Raw genomic sequence first — 22,323 nt, forward strand, 5'->3', positions numbered from 1 at the left:
CCCCAGGAAAACCAGCTCTTTACTGCGGAATCAGAGCAAACATCCGTTAGGTTTCCCACACATTGGCGTGGGCTCCAATTCAGTGATAAGGAGCGGCTTTCCCCGGGGAAAGAGGCAGGTTAAAGTCAAAACCGCTAGAAAGCATGGGGCATGTGGAAAACCTCATGGACCCCTGCAAGGTGTCGACGAGCCTTTACTTAACTGTTCATTTCACAGAGTCTTCTTTCTTTCTGTTAAGTTGTGGGTGAACATATCAGACGACACAGCGATTCTTCAAACAGCTCTTGTTTGATCACAGGCCAGAAAAGAACTGAACTGAAGGGTTCAGCAAGCCTGCTTATATAGAGCTCCACTAGAACGCAACAGTAACCATTTTCTGTAACTATCCAATAACTGAACGTCACTTTCAATCCCTTATTTGCATATGTGGACCTGAGTGAAATCTATCTACAGTATCCCCCTGCTGGCCCAGGGTGAGAGCGTCAGTACATAACACTTTCTTTGGCGATCACTCGTAGCCAAGTAAGATTGTTTTCCATAAACATGGTTTTAACAATGAGTCCGTAAGTGACTGTGGAGGCCAATTCTGGATCCAGACGTCCTTCCACAGTGGGGACATTGGTTTCCGGGCGGGAGTTAATCACGGTGTGGATTTGTCAAGCGTGCCTTCCTCTTAGCACGTTTCTCCCTTGCGCCCTGAGTTCGAGTGTCTTCAAAGCCCATGACACCTTTGGTAAAGGCTGTTCTCCAACTGGAGCGCTCACAGGCCAGTGTTTCCCAGTTGTCAGTATTTATGCTACATTTTTTAAGATTTGCCTTGAGACAGAGTAGCTCCTTGCTCTCCAGACTGTAAGGAGCCATAAGGAGGAAACGTCGGACTGTCATTCATTTGGAATTTCCCAGACATACCTGGGAATTGGCCGTCAGAAACAGTGTCCGGGCAGTAATCGCTGAAATGTCTAGGAAACTCCCATGTCAGGACTGTAGATTCTGTGGTGAATGCCTTTAAAATAGCTCAACAACTTTTGTTTCCGGATTTTCACTTTTTGAAATATGGCAACCCTAAGGGAAGGGCCAAGTCAGAAAAGCAGACAATAGTTTAATAGACCTAAATCCCCCTCACCCTTAAGACCATTAAGGGAGAAATTGGAAGGGCGAAACTGTTCCCACAATAGTAGAGTGGCAAGCACTAATGACAGAACACCTTCAGTTGGCAAAGTTATCAGGAAGAGTAAGAAACGACACGAAACAGAGAGTCTATAAGGAATGGAGAATATTTAAAGAATACTTAAAAAAATCATTATAAGAATGAAATTCTCTTGGCAGAGCTAGACTGATTCTTGCAAAACAAAAAGTGTAAATAATATTGTGTTAGGACATATGAAGATAACTGAATGTAATATGAGGCTGCATATTATAAAGGAAAGAATAGACATAGTAAACGATAATTTTGGGAAGCCTTTTAAAAGTTTATTTATAGAAATCTTTTTTCTTTTTGCTTTCTTTTTACGAAATTGTATTTCTATGAACATAAAGGACAATTTGTTATTATATTCGTGCAGAACAATTGTATAAAATTATGTACTTGTTTCTCCTTATCTTCTTTTTCTTTTTTCTTCTTTGTTCCAGCTTTTGTATTGAATATTGTTATATATATAGACTTCTCTTTTTCTAATTAAAACTAATAAAGATTATTTTTAAATAAGACCATTAAGTCCCAGCTGCACCACTGACTAGAGGATATGCTATGGCCCTGGATATGGTGGGAATGCAAAATGAGAACTATTGAATTCATTTCCATTGCCATGTATGATTTCATGTTATACCTGGGATGCTTAACAAACGTCTTTTGCTGCAGCAAATATTATTTCAATCCCCAACTACTAAACAAATGCTCTTGGACAACTGATTAGCAATCTTGCCTGATTTTTGTCCGTGTTGTATGCTGTCCCTTTAGATTTTGTTTTATTTATATGTTTTCATCCATGCATTCTCTCCATTGTTAATCTAGCCATTTCTGTGAGGTGTTCAAATGGATTACGATGTTGTACCTTTCTCCAGGACTATCTGCAGGTCACATCTCAAAAGTTGTGGTAGGAGACAACAGGCACCAGTATTTCCTGGTAATTGGCCGAGCAGTGGATGAAGTGCGGTTGGCCCAGAACTTGGCGAAAGCAAGTGAAATTATCCTGTCGCCAAATTGCTGGGAGCTCTGCGACCGAAAACTAATTGAGGTGGAAAAAATCAAAGATGAGCGAGCTGTTAAGGTGGGTGGGTGGCGGCGGTGGACAACACGCTTGCCGCTGCCTGTTGTGGCATCCTTTCTCTCTACCCAAAGTTTAAACTTCTAATAACTTAATTAGAAATAATTGCAAGTACCAGATTGGCTTAGGATTTAAATATGTGATGTTATAGAATAATATGTTTAAACTTATTATGAAAAGAAAGAAAGATGTTATTTGATTAAGTAAATTTTATGAGAAATTAGTTTTGGAAAACCATCACAATGATATACCATATTTTTTGCTCTACAAGACTCACTTTTTCCCTCCTAAAAAGTAAGGGGAAATGTGTGTGCATCTTATGGAGCGAATGCAGGCTGCGCAGCTATCCCAGAAGCCAGAACAGCAAGAGGGATTGCTGCTTTCACTGCACACTGATCCCTCTTGATGTTCTGGCTTCTGAGACTCAGAATATTTTTTATCTTGTTTTCCTCCTCCAAAAACTAGGTGCGTCTTGTGGTCTGGTGCGTCTTATAGAGCGGAAAATACGGTACATTGAAACTCAGCCACGGGGACTCGAAGTCATTTAATGTCAACAAAAGTAGAATTATTACAGTTAGGATTTATGTTTGTTTGTTTGTTTATAAATTTGGAAAATCAATAATTTTTTGGGAAAACAAAGAAAGACAAAGTTTAAACGTCTGGTGGAGGAAACAGAAGAAGAAGAAGAAGAGTTTGGATTTGATATCCCGCCTTTCACTCCCTTTAAGGAGTCTCAAAGCGGCTAACATTCTCCTTTCCCTTCCTCCCCCACAACAAACACTCTGTGAGGTGAGTGGGGCTGAGAGACTTCAAAGAAGTGTGACTGGCATGGCTGAGTTCAAGATCCTTAGCCCTCCCAGGTTAGTACTGTTTGTTAGAAAAGGCAGATACTCTCTGTGATCTTAGGGTTTATTCACACTTACTTTTGGCTCCATTCTTTCCAGGTAGAGGTCCACACTTTAATACTCTGTGAACAAGCATTTGTTGTCGTTGTTGTTGCTGCTGCTGCTGTTTGCCCTGAGCTTTCCCTGCAAAAGCCCACTCTTTAAATCATACTGGTGCTGAACAGGGTTGGGACATGAGGAGACAGATAAGGGGGGAATGTGATGGTAATTTGCATCCAAGGAAATGTGCTTGGGGTCTCGTGGTGCGGCGAGAGATTAATGTTGGGAAGTTGACTGACAAAGGTCATATCTGGCAGAAACAGGGGTGAAGATGGTTAAACAGCTGTAATTCTGTTTGCCAGGTTCGATACATTAGAAATACCCTGGATTTTGACACTGAGGAGTTCTTTGATAGATGCACACAGTACCTGTACCAAAATCGCATCTGTGACAATTTTGGTGAGTTCTTTGGCTATTGTAAGATGTCTAGAAAGAGGTCCATAGATGTCCCTTGAAGGGGTGCTGGGCTGGGGCAAGTCGTATGGTGGGGGCTCCCCTTCTCATTTTCTGCAGGCGAAATCTGCCTCCCAATGTGAACCAGAAGGCAAAGGCACTAATAATAGGGAAGAGCCCTAAAATACTTTAAATAAGTGCAGTGGTTCCCCGCAAGACGAAATTAATTCGTTCCGCAAGTTTTGTCGTCTAGCGAATTTTTCGTCTTGCGAATCACGAAATCCCATAGGAATGCATTGAAAATCAATTAATGCGTTCCTATGGTCAAAAAAAGTCCAAACAAAGCCAAATTTGGTACAACAACAGTTTATTAACTGCTCTTTAAAGTCACACATACTGTAAAGAGCAGTTCAAAAATTGAAGGGAAAATAAATTAACTTTATAAACAAAACATGTCTTTGTTTTTAGACAAAGGAAACAAAGTCGCGAGACGTTTTCGTCTTGCGAAGCAAGCCCATAGGGAAATTCGTCTTGCGAGGCAAATCGAAAATGGAAAAACCTTTCGTCTAGCGAGTTTTTTGTCTTGCGAGGCATTCGTCTTGCGAGGTACCACTGTGCTATGGAGTGAACCTGAAACTATATGCATACAAAGCACATGTCATATCATTCTTAAGTACTTTTAAAATCTGCATACATCACAAAAAACACATTAGGATATTTGGGATTGCATTATACCCGGGTTTACCCACCCTTCGGGATTATCCACACCTCTTTCCCCCAGGGAAAACAGCTCTTTTAGTGCTCAATCGAAGCAAATAGCAGTCAGGTTTTCTGCAGATTGAGGTTTGTTCTGATTTAAAGCTACAGAGTGGGGCTTTCCCAGGGGCAAGGGGAAAACTGCTTGGACTCATGCCTAGAAAGTGCAAGTCAAGTTGAAAACTGCTTGAAACTATGCTTTCTAGGCATGGGAACAGAAGCGGAAGTGTAGACAAGCCTTAAGACAACACAAATTTTTCTTGCCTATTACACAGATCTGGGTAAGGCCTTCCTTATCTATGTGTTCATAAATGCTCTGCAGTACCAAACAGTACTATTCACACATGGTAAAACTCTGACCGGGCTATTTAAAGGGGTAAAGGGTAAAGGGACCCCTGACCATTAGGTCCAGTCGTGGCCGACTCTGGGGTTGCGGCGCTCATCTCGCTTTATTGGCCGAGGGAGCCGCGTACAGCTTCCGAGTCACGTGGCCAGCAGGACTAAGCCGCTTCTGGGGAACCAGAGCAGCGCACGGAAACGCCGTTTACCTTCCCGCCAGAGCGGTACCTATTTATCTACTTGCACTTTGACGTGCTTTCGAAGTGCTAGGTTGGCAGGAGCAGGGACCGAGCAATGGGAGCTCACCCCGTCACGGGGATTCGAACCACTGACCTTCTGATTGGCAAGTCCTAGGCTCTGTGGTTTAACCCACTGCGCCTGCACTACCAATATCAAAGGCAGCAAATGGCCTTTGTAAAGAGCAGAACTATCAAGAAAGGAGCCAAGCCACAGGTTCAAGTCATACCGCACATCAAATGCCTCATGCAATAAATTGCAAATGTAGAAGATTTCCTAGGAAACATATGCCCAGTTTTGAGATGGGGCACAAAGCACCAGTGCTTGAAAGATGGCAACACAGAGCGACTGTTTCTTTCATGTGCACAGACAGAGCTTATGCAATCATTTTTTGCCCTTGTCAAGGAAAGGAAAGGGCCTCTCGCCATAAGGAAGCTCTAAGGCGTTATCTTAAAAAATTAAATCTCCTCCTCAAACACACTCAGACAGACCAAGAAACTCTTACTCATTCACTTATTCCCTGTGTTCACAGAACAACTCATTTAGTCCAAGATATTGCAGAGGGTTAGTGCCTGTTGCAGCAAAAACGCCTGAGATCTTTTTACATTTTAAACATTGGTTGGGCATTTCGTTAGTTGATAATAATAATAATAATAATAATAATAATAATAATAATAATAATAGTAATAATAATAATAATATAATATTATTTATACCCTGCCCATCTGGCTGGGTTTCCCCAGCCACTCTGAGCGGCTTCCAACAGAATATTAAAATACAACAATCTATTAAACATTAAAAGCTTCCCTAAACAGGGCTGCCTTCAAACGTCTTCTAAAAGTCAGGTAGCTGTTTCTCTCTTTGACATCTGGTGGGAGGGCGTTCCACAGGGTGGGTGCCACTACTGAGAAGGCCCTCTGCCTGGTTCCCTGTAACTTGGCTTCTCACAGCAAGGAAACCGCCAGAAGGCCCTCAGCACTGGACCGCAGTGTCCGGGCAGAAGGTGTAATAGTTGCCTAACATAAATACGTGTGATGTCAAGTGACATATACATCATAGTGGCTCGAGGAAATGGCACCAGACCCTCCATCACCCCAAAATTATTTAGCACAGGGATAATCAACTGGCAATTCATGGGGCTGTAACTGGCCCCCATACATTTTGCACAGCCCTGCACAAATACGCAAGTGGGTGCATGGCTGCTGCGCATATCAGGAGAAGCTTCCATCCTGTTCTAAACTTTCCTAATCACGTCTTTCTTTCCTCTGTGAAAATGCTCTCACCTTTCCTCCCTAGAGATTTTGAGAAATGCCTCTGTGTTGCCTCCAAATGACAAACTTGAGAAGTGTTTGAGAAAATACGTGATGAGGAATATCCTAAAAAAGGTACTTCAGTGCTTGACAGTTGCTTTCTTACTATTACGTGGTGTGTTGCAAACAGGCAGCGCTATTGTCATTCTCTGTGTCTTATTATTATTATTATTAAAATTAAGGTAATGTGCGTATTTCTTCCACGTATGAAGCCTCCTAAGTCACAGACCTGAAAGTTATCTTTCTTGAACAAAGGAACTTCAAAAGGAGTCTCCGACATAAAACCGCTAAACTGCACCTCATCAATAAGTCCAGTTCTATCCCAATGGTCTGAATTGAGATAATGTCTATCATCAGCTTATCAATTCTGTGTTGTTTGTGTTACCATCAGCCTGGTTAGTGAATGATCACTGTGGCAATTTTATATATTGTTCCACAACACCCTGATCTCTGAGCCGTGTGAGATTCCAGGGTTTTTTTTGTGCTTCCCGAGGGTTGGGTTTCCTCAGACTGAGGCACACTTTGGTGTCTCCAGAATACATGGTTTATTTACACATATACACAATCTGATCCTTTTAATGAGAGTGAAAGAGGAGAGTGCAAAATATGGTCTGAAGCTCAACATCAAAAAAACGAAGATCATGGCCACTGGTCCCATCACCTCCTGGCAAATAGAAGGGGAAGAAATGGAGGCAGTGAGAGATTTTACTTTCTTGGGCTCCATGATCACTGCAGATGGTGACAGCAGTCACGAAATAAAAATATGCCTGCTTCTTGGGAGAAAAGCAATGACAAACCCAGACAGCATCTTAAAAAGCAGAGACATCACCTTGCCAACAAAGGTCCGTATAGTAAAAGCCATGGTTTTCCCAGTAGTGATGTATGGAAGTGAGAGCTGGACCATAAAGAAGGCTGATCGCCAAAGAATTGATGCTTTTGAATTATGATGCTGGAGGAGACTCTTGAGAGTCCCATGGACTGCAAGAAGATCAAACCGATCCATTCTGAAGGAAATCAGCCCTGAGTGCTCACTGGAAGGACAGATCCTGAAGCTGAGACTTTAATACTTTGGCCACCTCATGAGAAGAGAAGACTCCCTGGAAAAGACCCTGATGTTGGGAAAGATGGAGGGCACAAGGAGAAGGGGACGGCAGAGGACAAGATGGTTGGACAGTGTTCTCGAAGCTACAAGCATGAGTTTGACCAAACTGCGGGAGGCAGTGGAAGACAGGAGTGCCTGGCGTGCTCTGGTCCATGGGGTCATGAAGAGTCGGACACGACTAAACGACTAAACAACAACAACTACCTGAGCCTACGATTGAGGGTTTACAGCATCAGCACCGCAAGAGGGTCTTGCTTATCTCATAGCCACAGCCTTGGATTCCAAAAGAAATCAAGCACCGCTCTGTCACTCAGCTGCCCAGCTTCTAACTTCTAGTCTCAACTCTGCCTTTTTGTCTTACTAACAGGCAGTTGAGGGTTGGGCCCCCACTCATTTGTCATCCGGCACAGAGCCACTTCTTTTTTTGGGGGGGTGTCTTCTGATATTTTATTTAAATATTTATACTTTTCAAGTTTATACATTTCACTAATTTTACACATTTCACTGATTTTACAGTCATTTTGACATTTCATAACTTGACTTCCTTCCCCCTCTTTCTGCGGTTCCTTAAATTTCTTTTTAATCTCTTCTTTTGCATATCCAAATTAACTGAATTTGCTCATTTATTCATCTTCTTTAAATATATACTCGTAAAACTGCAAAAACTTATGGAATATGCAGAAATGGCGAAGCTTACCAGAAGAATAAAAAATCAAGAATGAGAACATTGGCAGGATTATTATCCTTGCATTTCCAACATGTCTTACTACTCATCTTGTACGTTCTCCTGTCCTGTTTTTCAGATCGATGACAACCAGCCCCTGGAATATTTATCAGAGCTTCGACCTGTGACGATCGTCTTTGTGAATTTGCAGTTTGACGAAAGTGCTAACACTCACCATCTCTGTAAGGCCATCCAGGATGCCAACACGAAGATTGCGGCGATCATATACCCGCTCAGTGGCAAGATTAACAAGGTCTTCATGTTTGACAAAGTGAGTCTCCTGCAGGCATGGTCCTTATCAGCAAAGCATGGCAAGAGTTGGGGTTGGCACAGATCATTGTAGGATGGAAGGTCCTACAGACATTCTTTATATGATGTACTCATGTCATCAGGGTATCTGTGGGCACTTTTGAGCTGTGCCCTCAGATAATAATAATAATAATAATAATAATAATAATAATAATAATAATAATTATTATTATTATTATTATTATTATTATTATTATTATTATTATTTATTCCCCGCCCATCTGGCTGGGTTTCCCTAGCCACTCTGGGCGGCTCCCAGTAGAATATTAAAAACACGATAAAACATCAAACATTAACAACTTCTTGAAACAGGGCTGCCTTCAGATGTCTTCTAAAAGTCTGATAGTTGTTTATTTCCTTGACATCTGATGGGATGATGTTCCACAGGGCGGGCGCCACTATTGAGAAGGCCATTTGCCTGGTTCCCTGTAACCTCACTTCTCGCAGTGAGGACATAGCTGTCAACTGTTTCCTTTTTTAAAAGGAAAATTCCCTTATTCCGAATAGGATTCCTCTCAAGAAAAGGGAAAAGTTGACAGCTATGGTGAGGGAACTGCCAGGAGCCCTTGGCGCTGGACCTCAGTGTCTGGGCTGAATGATGGGGGTGGTGACGCTCCTTCAGGTATACTGGGCCGAGGCAGTTTAGGGCTTTAAAGGTCAACACCAACACTTTGAATTGTGCTCGGAAACGTACTGAGCGCCAATGTAGGTCTTTGAGAAATTTTGTTGCAGTCGTGTGATGTGAGTAGCACATGATGAAAGCTCCCGAGGCGGCAGCCCGGTGGGTGCACCTCTTGCCCCCAACGCGGACACAGTAACATCGCTGGTAGGGGCACAGTTTTCGGCTAAATTACACCCAGAATTATGAGAGATCTCGCAAGCGCACGAGATCGTGTGTAATTTGGGCATGCGGCAATATTGGCAGCACTCCTCTGCCAGCGGCAAAGGCGGCAGAGCAGGAGGAGAAGTGGGGCTTGTGGCAACAGATACGGTGGCAGCGGCAGGGGGAAGTGGTACTTCCTGTATCGCCCAAGCAGTAAAACAGGATGTACCAACCCTGCTTCTGGGGTTGGCAGAGGTGTCAGTGGCAATGCCAACCAAACATGCCTCAGATTCCCTCCCTGCTCCACATTCTGCAACTGTTAACAGTGCAGTATTATTATTATTATTATTATTATTATTATTATTATTATTATTATTTATTTTATTTATGATTTTCAGTTGTATACATTTCAATAATTTTACAATCATTTTAACATTTCAAAACTCGATTTCCTTCCCCCTCTTTCTGCGGTTCCTTAAATTTATTTTTAATATCTTCTTAACTTGCTCATTTATTCATCTACTTTAAATATATATTATAAGAGTATGTTTTTAAAGTAGATGAATAAATGAGCAAATTAAGTTAGTTTTATAAAACTGCAGGTTATTACAATAATCCCGCCAATGCTCTTATCTATTTACAGTTTGTTTGTAAACATTCAATAAACCATTATCATTTTTTTAATAAAAAGTTTGCTATCTTGATTTCTTATTTTTCTGGTAAGTTTCGCCATTTCTGCATATTCCATACGTTTTTGCATCTGTTCTTCCTTTGCTGGAACTTCTTCTTCTTTCCATTTTTGGGCAAGTCACATTCTTGCCACTGTAGTCATATACGTGAATAAATTTCTATACAGTTTGGGTAGTTCTGTCCCTATAATTCCCAAAAAGGAATTAATACAGTGCAGTATTAATTAACACGTTCACTAACCCACCTTTCTTCCAAGAAAAGAAGAATCACCTTTCTTCCTCCCTTTCAGTTTATCCTCCGCAAAAGTCTACAAGGTAGGCTGAGAGGCAGTGATTGGCCAACATCACCCAGTCAGCGCCACGAATGAGCCAGGATTTGAATCATGGCAACATCACCCACAGAGCTGGTCGATGGCCAGTTGGCGTTAAGACATCCTCACTGCAAACGCTCTCTGTCAGAACTAACCGCCAGTGCTGAAAACATAGTGTTCTTCTATTTTATTGTATGGTTTACTTGACATTAGGTTTCCTTACTACAGTGGTGAGACGCGGGTGACGCTGTGGGTTAAACCACAGAGCCTAGGACTTGCCGATCAGAAGGTCGGCGGTTCAAATCCCTGTGACGGGGTGAGCTCCTGTTGCTCGGTCCCTGCTCCTGCCAACCTAGCAGTTCGAAAGCACGTCAAAGTGCAAGTAGATAAATAGGTACCGCTCTGGTGGGAAGGTAAATGGCGTTTGTGTGTGCTGCTCTGGTTCGCCAGAAGAGGCTTAGTCATGCTGGCCACATGACCCAGAAGCTGTACGCTGGCTCCCTCGGCCAATAAAGTGAGATGAGCGCCGCAACCCCAGAGTCGGTCACGACTAGACCTAATGGTCAGGGGTCCCTTTACCTTTACCTACCTCGGGTTAAGAACTTAATTTGTTCTGGATGTCCGTTCTTAACCTGAAACTGTTCTTAACCTGAAGCACCACTTTAGCTAATGTGGCCTCCTGCTGCCGCTGTGCTGCCGCTGCGTGATTTCTGTTTTCATCCTGAAGCAAAGTTCTTAACCTGAGGTACTATTTCTGGGTTAGCGGAGTCTGTAACCTGAAGCGTCTGTAACCCGAGGTATCACTGTACTTAGCTTTGTTTCATGTGTTATTTTTATGGGACAATTATTTTAGAATTTTATATGGCGGCTTCGGGAGACCATAGCCTGAAAATCTGCACACAGAAACCCTACATGCCTAAATACCTGCATTTTGCAAATGGCAATAAGCTGCTCTTATAACAGCTTCTCCGATGTTCTTGCCCCTGCCCCCATAAGGGTTGCACGTTGCTGTGCATCTTTGGCCTCCCTGGGGATAAACAGTCTGATGAAGGTGCAAATGCTCTGGACAGTGCCAATAAAATCCATGCTTTCTGTTCCACGGCTCTCATGAAAGTAAGGTAAGTGACTGATTGGGCCGGGGATATGTCTTTGGCAGGGTTACGGGTGCCGCTCACACCAGAATCACCACCCCCAGTTTGCCACCCAACGGGACTGTCGACAACTCCACCCTCTTACTCCTTCCTGGCGACGCTTGTGCTGGGATGTGGGTTCAATGCAACAGAGCAAGGTACTGGGAAACTAGGGCCCACCCAGTTTTGTAGAGGTGTCTGGCATGCCCACCTTCTACCATGCCCTAGATTGCAGCAGGCAGTGGTTGGCCGTTGTCTCCCACTCCTCTATCGCAGTACTATTTGCTTCGAGTGGAAAGGGGTGGAAGTGTAGACGTGGGTGAGGAGTAGAGGCTCCAGCCCTCCGCCCAGACATGTCACTCAGTGCTGAAGGGAAAGGACTGTGCTAGGGGAAGGAAAGCAAACCAGAATGGCTGAGCAACCCTGAGGAGTTTCGGCGGTTGGGTGTGGTTGGCTGGTCTCTTTCTGCTCCAAAGGGGAGGAGACTGTCTGTTTTATGTTTTCTAACAGGCATTCCAACAAGGAACACGGCAGCATTGCTGGATCCTGGTGCAAGCTTAGTTGGATATAATAGGAAGCCAGTATAATAAATGAAGGGACACGGGTGGCACTGTGGGTTAAACCACAGAGCCTAGGACTTGCCGATCAGAAGGTTGGCGGTTCAAATCCCTGTGACGGGGTGAGCTCCCGTTGCTCAGTCCCTGCTCCTGCCAACCTAGCAGTTCGAAAGCACGTCAAAATGCAAGTAGATAAATAGGTACCACTCCGGCGGGAAGGTAAATGGCGTTTCCGTGCGCTGCTCTGGTTCACCAGAAGTGGCTTAGTCATGCTGGCCACATGACACGGAAGCTGTATGCTGGCTCCCTCGGCCAATAAAGCGAGATGAGCGCTGCAACCCCAGAGTCGGCCACGACTGGACCTAATGGTCAGGGGACCCTTAGTGAAATAGAGTCGAGTGTGAATTTCATGCTCTTTATTCAGCTCATAGTAGCAATGAATGAAAGTTTCCCAAAACGTCTAGCTATATATACATTATTTACACAATGGGCCCCATGTGATTGGCTAATTCTGGGCTACTCCTGTAGGCCAATTAGGTTGCTGATTCACTTCATCCAGGAGCCTGATTGGCTGCTCCTGCAGGTCAATCAGGTCGCTGATTCACTTCCACCTGGAGCTGGATTGAGTGACTCCTGCGGACCAATCAGGCTGCTGCATTCTGGATCCTATTGTTCTAGGATTCAGCTCAGTACATAACAATAAGGCATGCAGCCAAAATCGCCAGTTGATCCAGGAATCTTGAAACCGATTTTTGCTAATTCCCCCTTCCCACCCCAGTGATGCTTGTAATTGCTGAACCAGTTCCAAACTGAGTTTCCGTTATGGTTTAAGAAAAGGTGGGCCTCAGAGGTCCAGGAAAGGTGTTGGCTATCTGACTCCTTGGCCCGCAGGGTCAACTCTAATCCTGTCCCTAGAATTTGAAAGAAGCTAAAGGCGGGAGTCAACATCACACTGTTACGAATGTTTCATCTACGTAATTGTATTCATTTGCCCAGAAAGCAAGGCAGAGGGTGAGAACTGCTCTGGACAGGTAGATGTGGTTTTATTAGGGGAAGTTCTTGGGGTTCCTGGCTTTACGCAGTTTTGCATTTCTGTGTGGACTCCCCAGAACTGAACCCTCGCATAAGCTGTAGGTGCAATATTGAATACCGCGGGAATGAAGAGCACTCTCCAGAGACAAAAGGTTCACACGATGCTACAGAACTGCGCTGGGGAGCATATCGACACGGGTGGACGCGGGTGGTGCTGTGGTCTAAACCACTGAGCCTCTTGGGCTTGCCAATCGGAAGGCTGGCGGTTCGAATCCCCATGATGGGCTGAACTCCCACTGCTCTGTCCCAGCTCCTGCCAACCTAGCAGTTCGAAAGCACACCAGTGCAAGTAGATAAATAGGTACCACTGTGGCGGGAAGGTAAACAGCATTTCCGTGCGCTCTGGTTTCTGTCACGGGGTCCTGTTGCACCAGAAGCTGTTTAGTCCTCTGGCCACATGACCCGGAAAGCTGTCTGCGGACAAACGCTGGCTCCCTCGGCCTGAAAGCGAGATGAGCGCTGCAACCCCATAGTCGCCTTTGACTGGACTTAACCGTTCAAGGGTCTTTTACCTTTATCTTTTCTCTCTCTTGTGCTTTCAGACTTGTCTCCATTGGAGTCACCAGTGGGCCAGTTTTCTGTGGAGTAGTTGGCCATCGTTTGAGACATGAATACACAGGTATCGTGACTGTAGCCTCTTGTACCTTCCCTGTGTTCAAGGCCAGTTTTATGGATGTTGGTGCCGTAAGTGAAAGATTTGCTCCCACCTCAGTGCTTCCCAGCAGTGCTTCCTTGTTCGCCCCCTCATGGCCTGTGCTTTGGCAAACTCCCAGCACCGGCTTCCTTCACCTGCAGACTCCTGCTCCTGTTACCGCTGCCTGGAGCTTTTGCCTTGCTGCTCAACCCAACTAGTGTTTCATCAGTGTGGTGTAGTGGTTAAGAGCAGTGGACTCATAATCTGGTGAACCGGGTTCACTTCCCCGCTCCTCCACATGCAGCTGCTGGGTGACCTTGGGCCAGTCACACTTCATTGAACCCTCTCAGCCTCACTCACCTCACAGAGTGTTTGTTGTGGGGGAGGAAGGGAAAGGAGATTTTAAGCCGCTTTGAGACTCCTTCGGGTAGTGATAAAGCGGGATATCAAATCCAAACTCTTCTTCATCATCATCTCTTGGTGGGTTGCCTTCTCTAGGTTGTTGCTTCTAAGGATTCTCCCGTACCGCACAACTGGGCAGAAATCTTGCTGCTTACAATGGGGTGGAAAGTTTGCATTGCTCACAAATTTATTGACAGTTGCATGAATTATGATAGCTAGGAAGTGGAAGGTGCAAGCAGAATATAAAATGCAAAAATGGTATAAAGATGTGTGGGATATAGTTATGAATGATAAATTAACATCTGCCACTAAGGTAAAACGGTGATTATGCAGGAGAAATGATTTTGAAGAGTATTTGTAGAATTTGTACTGTTAAAATGGAAAGGGGTCAAACCATCGTAAGAGGTGTTGAAATTTTGGGAGGTTGATTAGTTACAATGGAATGGTCTCGGGGGCAGGGTGCACATCTGATTCTTATTTAGGTATGGATATTACTTTGTCAAAACAATATAATAAATTAAAAATAATAATAATTAAAAAGCAAAATTTATATACCAAAAAAAAGGGAGGAATCTTGCTGCTGAAATCCTTTTGGCTTATAGCATTGGCTTTTCCCGTGTCCTCTATTTATTTATTTCCCCGTGTCCTCTATTTATTCATTTTCCCATGTCCTCTATTTATGCAAATGTTTAAGCCTCCAAAGTAGCTTACATTAAAAGAAACATATTGTAGCAACAAAATAGTTCAATAATAAAAAAAAACCAAATAAAGCGTTAGAATGCACAGCAACATTAAAGAAACAACAAGATGCAGTGCTCACCCACCCTTCTGTTCACCCTCCTGCTTTCTCCTGGGAAAATCCCATGGTTTAGCAAACAGCCTCAGCCCAGTATACCTGAAGGAGCGTCTCCACCCCCATCTTTCAGCCTGGACACTGAGATCCAGTGTCGAGGGCCTTCTGGCGGTTCCCTCATTGCGAGAAGTGAGGTTACAGGGAACCAGACAGAGGGCCTTCTCGGTAGTGGCGCCCACCCTGTTGAACACCCTCCCATAGGATGTCAAGGAAATAAGCAGCTATCCTATCTTTAAAAGACATCTGAAGGCAGCCCTGTTTAGGGAAGTTTTTAATATTTAATGCTGTGTTGTTTTTAACACTTGATTGGGAGCCACCCAGAGTGGCTGGGGAAACTCAGCCAGATGGGTGGGGTATAAATAATAAATTATTATTATTAATAATATTATTATTAACACAAATTACCATTTGCTCTGATTTAGTGCTAAAGAGCGGTGGGTTTTCTGTGGGGAAGCTGTGCAGCAAAGGTAAAACCACTACAGTGGTACCTCGGGGTTACATACGCTTCAGGTTACATACGCTTCAGGTTACATACACTTCAGGTTACAGACCCCGCTAACCCAGAAATAGTGCTTCAGGTTAAGGACTTTGCTTCAGGATGAGAACAGAAATCGGGCTCTGGTGGCGTGGCAGCAGCGGGAGGCCCCATTAGTTAAAGTGGTGCTTCAGGTTAAGAACAGTTTCAGGTTAAGAACGGACCTCCGGAACGAATTAAGTACTTAACCTGAGGTACCACTGTACTGGAAAAGCAGAAAACCACTTGGCCCCTGTGCTTTCTAAGCAAGGGACACACAGAAGTCTGGGTGAGCCCTGAGACATCCCGAGTAAGCGGCCACAAGGAAAGAGACTCGGTGCCCTAACAGCCAGACCACACCTCTAAATTGCCCTGCTGCCACTTCTACACAGATTGTTTGGCACTATGGGCGCTCCCTCCCAGAGAGAGTCCCCCATCACGTCTTGTTGAGACCTGGTGCTGTGAACGGAGAGAATCAAGCAGGTTTCCCTGAGATGGGCCTGCGGGACTTCTGTCATTTATTTTCCCACTGCTGCTGTGCCACAGGACGTTCCATCTTGGTCTGGTAGAAATGTTGTCCAGCGCAAGGCAGTGCTTGAGGTGACCCAGACGTAATGCCACTCCTGTTTCTCTGTGTTACGAGACCTGCTAGAAGAAAGACAAAGTATGTTTTGTCCTTATTGTTTCTCCCGTGACACAGTCATCGGCCGGAAAGTGAACCTTGCGGCCCGGATGATGATGTATTATCCTGGGCTGGTGACCTGCGATGCTGTCACTTGTGTCAAATCCAAGTTGCCATCCTATTTCTTTGAAGAGCTCCCGTTAATTGAGATGAAAGGTGTTCTGAACCCTGGGACAGTCTATAAATTCCTTGGGGTCACGGAGAAAACGTAAGTATTACCTTTGTGTACAGCCGGGCAATAAAAGGGTGTTTTTTTTTTGTTTGTTTGTCATGATGGGTTACTAAAACCCTGGCGTGGGACACTTTTGAATGAAGAATGGGCTCAGGGAACGAAAGCAGCCCCAGTTTGAGTTGAAGAACTTACGAGGTTTCCTTTTCTTGTCCTCATTCCTTTAGAATGATTTACAAAGCATATCTGAGCAGAGAGAGATGCGAATATTACCCTTTGCTGGGTAGGTGACATATTCTTCATTCAGCGACATTGATGATGATCATTTATTGGAGCAAGAGAGAGAAAAGGCTATGGATCTGTGATATTCAAATGGTTACGTATTATAATCAGCTCTGTTATTGATGTTCAGGTGCAATTGCTGTTGCCTTTGTAGCCCAAACAGCACCACCCATGCAGAAAGAGGTACCAATAAGGGGGGGCAAGGTTTGCAGACATAACCCCCACCCTCCCTCCTCTCCAAAAGGAATCTTAAGAGGGGAACTTTCAAAAGCTGCAATGCCCTAGGGCAGTGATGGCCAAACTTGGCCCTCCAGCTGTTTTGGGACTACAACTCCCATCATCCCTAGCTAACAGGACCAGTGGTCAGGGATGATGGGAATTGTAGTCCCAAAACAGCTGGAGGGCCAAGTTTGGCCATCACTGCCCTAGAAGATCAAATGATATCATTAAGTACCAAGAATACAGTCCAGCCAGATTTCAGAGAGGGAGCCATGCTAACCCATAGAAACAAAACAAAACAAAACCAGACCAGACCAGTGACATAATAATAATAATAAATAATAATAATAAATTTTATTTATATCCCGCCCTCCCCAGCCGAAGCTGGGCTCAGGGCGGCTAACAACAATCAAAATAGTCCAACATTCTAAAACATTCATTATAAAATTAATTAAATCAAATTAAAATCAAATTAATGGCAACCAAATTAAAATCAAATTAATGGCAACCATCAAGCAAAATTTTGTGCAGATTGCCAGAGGAGGGGGTCAGGCTGTGCCCTGACCAAAGGCCTGGTGGAACAACTCTGTCTTGCAGGCCCTGCGGAAGGATGTCAGGTCCTGCAGGGCCCTAGTCTCTTGTGACAGAGCGTTCCACCAGATTGGAGCCGCGGCCGAGAAAGCCCTGGCTCTAGTTGAGGCCAATCTAACCTCTCTGTGGCCTGGGATCTTTAGGGTGTTTTTATTTGCAGACCGTAAATTTCTCTGTGGGACATACCAGGAGAGGCGGTCCCGTGACATCTTAATCAAGTGAGAGTTAAAAGATTTTGAAACCCCACTAGGCTTAACTCTCCTACTGAGAGCAATGGGGCTGCCGCATGCTTAAGCCTAGACTTGATTATGTCTTTCATGTAAAACGGCTTATTTTTAAAATCTGGCAGCATTTATTTATATACATTATGTTCGCATCTTACGCGAGGCTTTCGTTCTGGGGATAGCATGTAGAAATAGTGCGGCATCAGCAAAAACCAGGAAATGGTCCATAAAGAACACACTTCATAATATCCTGCCACATCCTCAGAATATTTTTCTCTGCCTCTTTGTTCTCCATCCTCCCACCTCCTTTCTCGACTCCTGGGTCCTTCCCAACACAAGCTTCTTAAAGCGTAGACTTGCAGCTAACAGCACGTAAGAAGTAAGTTATGGGTTAAACAAACAAACAAACAAAAACAAATAAGCACTCAAAAACACTGGTGTAGGATAACACTGAAATGTTAGCACCGGTGGAAGTTTTTTGCATTCAGAACGCAAATTTAAATTTTGAATTCAAAATATGAACAGTTTCATGAATATTTGTTTGAGTCGTGCGAGGCTTCCTCTTTTGAAGATGTCCCACTGGCTTTATTTGCTTCCCCTAGGCCGCAAGAAGGAGACGGACCTCTTTGAAAACTTGCTGAGTGATTTCAAAGCCGACAGAAAAAGCCGCATTATCATCTACGAAGGCCTCATGGGATATGGTAAAAGCCAGCTGTTGGCTGAGATTGCCTTCTTAGGACAAGACACAGGACACAGGTTAATGCTTTTAACCGTACAGTGGTACCTCGCAAGACGAATGCCTCGCAAGACGGAAAACTCGCAAAACGAAAGGGTTTTTTGTTTTTTGAGCTGCTTCGCAAGCCGATTTTCCCTATGGGCTTGCTTCGCAAGACGGAAACGTCTTGCAAGTTTGTTTCATTTTTCTTAACACCGTTAATACAGTTGCGACTTGACTTCGAGGAGCAACTCATAGCACGCGGTGTGGTAGCCTTTTTTGAGGTTTTTGAAGACTTTGGTGATTTTTGAAGCTTTTCCAAAACTTTTCCGACACCGTACTTTGCAAGACGAAAAAAATTGCAAGGCGACAAAACTCGCGGAACGAATTAATTTCGTCTTGCGAGGCACCACTGTACTTTGCTGTGTATTCCAAACTCTCTTGACTCAGGGCTGGGCAGCAAGAGTCTTTAACTCCAGAAACATTTCCCTGTCCCCCATGTAAGCAGGATCTATTGGTAAAACCTATTTGGTGTTTCGCAACTTTCTGACTAGTTGCAGGACCTTAGCCAGACCTAGCAGAGTAAACGCAGAATCCACAGAAGCAATTGGCAACTTGGCTTCAGACAGGATAGACGAAGCAGGAACCAGGAACTTGTAGTTAGGTGTTTATTATATACAGTAGTGCCCCGCAAGACGAATGCCTCGCAAGACGAAAAACTCGCTAGACGAAAGGGTTTTTTGGTTTTGTGTTGCTTCGCTAGACGAATTTCCCTATGGGCTTGCTTCACAAGACGAAAATGTCTTGTGCTTTTTTTTTAAAGCCGCTTGAAGAGGCGCAGTTGCGACGGACCGTGCTTCGCAAGATGAAAAACATCGCAAGACGGAAAGACTCGGGGAACGAATTCTTTTCGTCTTGCGAGGCACCACTATACAGTGGACTATTTACAGGAACAGAACACAGATCTTTTGCTAGCTCTCTCTGACACGACTCACAACTCCTACACTGACACACAGAACTCTAAACCTCTGAACTAACACATTCCAGTTAGTAGGCCATAAATTAATTGAGAGCCAGTATGATGTAGTGGTTAAGAGCGGTGGACTCGTAATCTGGTGAACCGGGTTCGCGTCTCCGCTCCTCCACATGCAGCTGCTGGGTGACCTTGGGCCAGTCACACTTCTCTGAGGTCTCTCAGCCCCACTCACCTCACAGAGTGTTTGTGGTGGGGGAGGAAGGGAAAGGAGAATGTTAGCCGCTTTGAGACTCCTTCGGGTAGTGATAAAGTGGGATATCAAATCCAAACTCTTCTAATTATCACTCCCTTGAAAGAGCTTGACCAATCAGGGAGCTGTCTCCATGCCTCTGTTATCACCAGGCAGACTTACTCCTTCAGATTGCCTTCTGGCTGCCTGCCAAACCTTAATTGACTCTGTGTGAGTAGCTGCACGTACACAGTTTCCCAACAGGATCCGTTCCAGAAGCCCTTCCCAGCTGTTACTTTCTGGTGGGCAACAGCCACCTGTGCCCTTGTACGTTCGGGCAGAGGAGGCTAACCACCCAGTTCAAGGGTCTGATCTTCCCCCACCCAGCAGCAAATGTTTCTCCATTGGTCGTGGAAGAGGCAGTGAAACCTTTTCACCAATAGTTCTTGTCATCATGCAGGGTGGTGGCGATGGAGCTCACAAAGATCAATGTATGGCAGAACTTCTTTGTCATCCGGACCCTCATGGCTATGTTTCTGGGGATTGATACTTGCAAGACCTACGATGCAAGACAGTATATCCTTGTGACCAGAATCCGAGGGGTAGTTAAGGAAGAGTATTTCTGCCTTCTCAACAATCTCTATCATGTTAAGGTAAAGATGCAAGCAGGCAAGACCTTTATCTCTTCTGAATTCATTTTCCTGGTGCTTGGTGATTTGTTTGTGAAATATACTCGGAGTTCTGTAGTGATTTCATGCTCTTTGCTTGTAAAACAGTGATTGAATTGCCCCCCAAACCTCAGGCTTTTATACACATTATTTACACAATGAGTCCCGTCTGATTGGCTGATTCTGCTTCGCTCCTGGAGCCTGATTGGTCTTTTCCTGCAGGCCAATCAGCTGTTGCATTCTACGAGCCTACCAGCCTAATAGGCTGATTAACTTCTTCCTGGAGCCTGATTGGTCTTCTCCTGCAAGCCAATCAGTTGTTGCATTCTAGGATCCTACTTGCCTATTGTTCTAGGATCCAAGGTTAGTTCCTAACAGTTTGTTTGTTTGTTTGTTTGTTTTACGTATTCCGATAGCACAAACTAATATAAAATACATTGACATAGTATAAAAAAAAGCTGCAACCGTGTTGGTTTGCAGAAGATTCTCTGTTCTTCTCAGGAAACTCTGGAAATTATATCTCATTGAGGGGAATGGGAGATGTCTCCTAACATCTCTCATAAGAACCCTTAAACTACATTTTACAGGATACTCTGGGGAAAGCCATGACTGATTAAAATTGTATGGTGTTGTTTTAAATGGAGAGGGCAGGTGGCACCTCAGGCAGTTTCTGGGGTGGCAAACCAGTAGCACTAATACACTACAGAAGCCAATGAAGAAGTGAAAGACACTCCTATTGTGGCGGCTAAATGAATTTGACACTCCCACCAATGTTTTCTTCCTTGTTGCTGACTGCAGTTACGCAAAATAAAAGAGCCCTGAATAGTCCAGCTCCCAGTATTTCAGGCCTCTTAGCTAAGGCAAACATTGAAACAAAGATCCTAGGCCATTTACCTTCCCGCCGCAGCGGTACCTATTTATCTACTTGCACCGGTGTGCTTTTGAACTGGTAGGTTGGCAGGAGCTGGGACAGAGCAACGGGAGCTCACCCTGTTGCATGGATTCGAACCGCCGACCTTCCAATCGGCAAGCCCAAGAGGCTCAGCTGTTTAGACCACAGTGCCGCCAGCACATGGTAAATGGCGTTTCCATGTGCTCTAGTTTCTGTTATGGTGTTCCTTTGCGCCAGAAGCAGTTTAGTCATGCTGGCCACATGACCCAGAAAGCTGTCTGTGGACAAATGCTGAGTCCCTCAGCATGAAAGTGAGATGAGCGCCACAACCCCATAGTCACCTTTGACTGGACTTAACCTTCTAGGGGTCTTTTACCTTTGCCTATAATGCATATAGAGGGACGCGGGTGGTGCTGTGGTCTAAACCACAGAGCCTAGGGCTTGCCGATCAGAAGGTCGGCAGTTCGAATGCCCATGACGGGGTGAGCTCCTGTTGCTCGGTCCCTGCTCCTGCCAACCTAGCAGTTTGAAAGCACGTCAAAGTGCAGGTAGATAAATAGGTACCGCTCCGGCGGGAAGGTAAACAGCGTTTCTGTGCGCTGCTCTGGTTTGCCAGAAGCGGCTTAGTCATGCTGGCCACATGACCCGGAAGCTGTACCCGGCTCTCTCGGCCAATAAAGCGAGATGAGCGCCACAACCCCAGAGTCGTCCACGACTGGACCTAACGGTCAGCGGTGCCTTTACCTTTATAATGCATATACAACACATATAAAACAATTTTTTTCCTTATCTGTCTGGCTGAGTCCCAAGTTCACAGGGTGAGAAACCAATACCTTGAGGCTTCAAATGGATTTGAGGTTGCTTCTTACCATATGCACTTCTGACAAGGAATGTAGAGCATTCTGTCGCTAACAAAACCACGTGTGATTTCTCTGTTTGGTTTCTCTGGTCAGTTCCCCACATCAGAAGAGGTTTCCAAAATGAGTAATGAAGCAAAGAATGAAAAGCTGGAGAACATTCTCGTCAATATTCTAAAGAATGTAAGTGATACTTTTCATGCACGGTGGGCAGCAGTTATTATGTTCTTGGCAGCTCCCAATAAACTGGCTTGGTGATATACAACTAGGTCCTACTCAGAGTAGGCTCAATGAAATCAATGGACCTAAGTATGTCCATTGATTTCATTGGGTGTGCTCCAAGCATGGCTAACACCCATTGCAGGGTTTCCCAAATTTGGGTCTCCAGCTGTTTTTGGACTACAATTCCCATCATCCCTGACCACTGGTCCTGCTA

The 22,323-nt window shown here is 44.6% G+C and overlaps 1 protein-coding gene across 3 annotated transcripts in view; it reads left to right on the plus strand.

The window, feature by feature from the left end:
* The window catches only part of ADCY10 (adenylate cyclase 10), an 80,042-nt gene that overhangs the window by 6,643 nt on the left and 51,076 nt on the right, over positions 1 to 22,323 (plus strand). For all 3 annotated transcript variants that reach the window (XM_081194258.1, XM_081194257.1, XM_081194259.1), the window contains exons 5-15: positions 2,062 to 2,267; positions 3,511 to 3,607; positions 6,230 to 6,318; positions 8,149 to 8,340; positions 11,198 to 11,319; positions 13,523 to 13,599; positions 16,084 to 16,273; positions 16,462 to 16,517; positions 18,153 to 18,306; positions 19,931 to 20,123; positions 21,984 to 22,070. In XM_081194258.1, the coding sequence (XP_081050384.1) occupies positions 2,062 to 2,267; positions 3,511 to 3,607; positions 6,230 to 6,318; positions 8,149 to 8,340; positions 11,198 to 11,319; positions 13,523 to 13,599; positions 16,084 to 16,273; positions 16,462 to 16,517; positions 18,153 to 18,306; positions 19,931 to 20,123; positions 21,984 to 22,070 (1,463 nt within the window). The remainder of the gene's footprint in view (positions 1 to 2,061; positions 2,268 to 3,510; positions 3,608 to 6,229; positions 6,319 to 8,148; positions 8,341 to 11,197; positions 11,320 to 13,522; positions 13,600 to 16,083; positions 16,274 to 16,461; positions 16,518 to 18,152; positions 18,307 to 19,930; positions 20,124 to 21,983; positions 22,071 to 22,323) is intronic.

Source organism: Podarcis bocagei, assembly GCF_964188305.1.
Source record: "Podarcis bocagei genome assembly, chromosome: 5".
Taxonomy (NCBI): domain Eukaryota; kingdom Metazoa; phylum Chordata; class Lepidosauria; order Squamata; family Lacertidae; genus Podarcis; species Podarcis bocagei.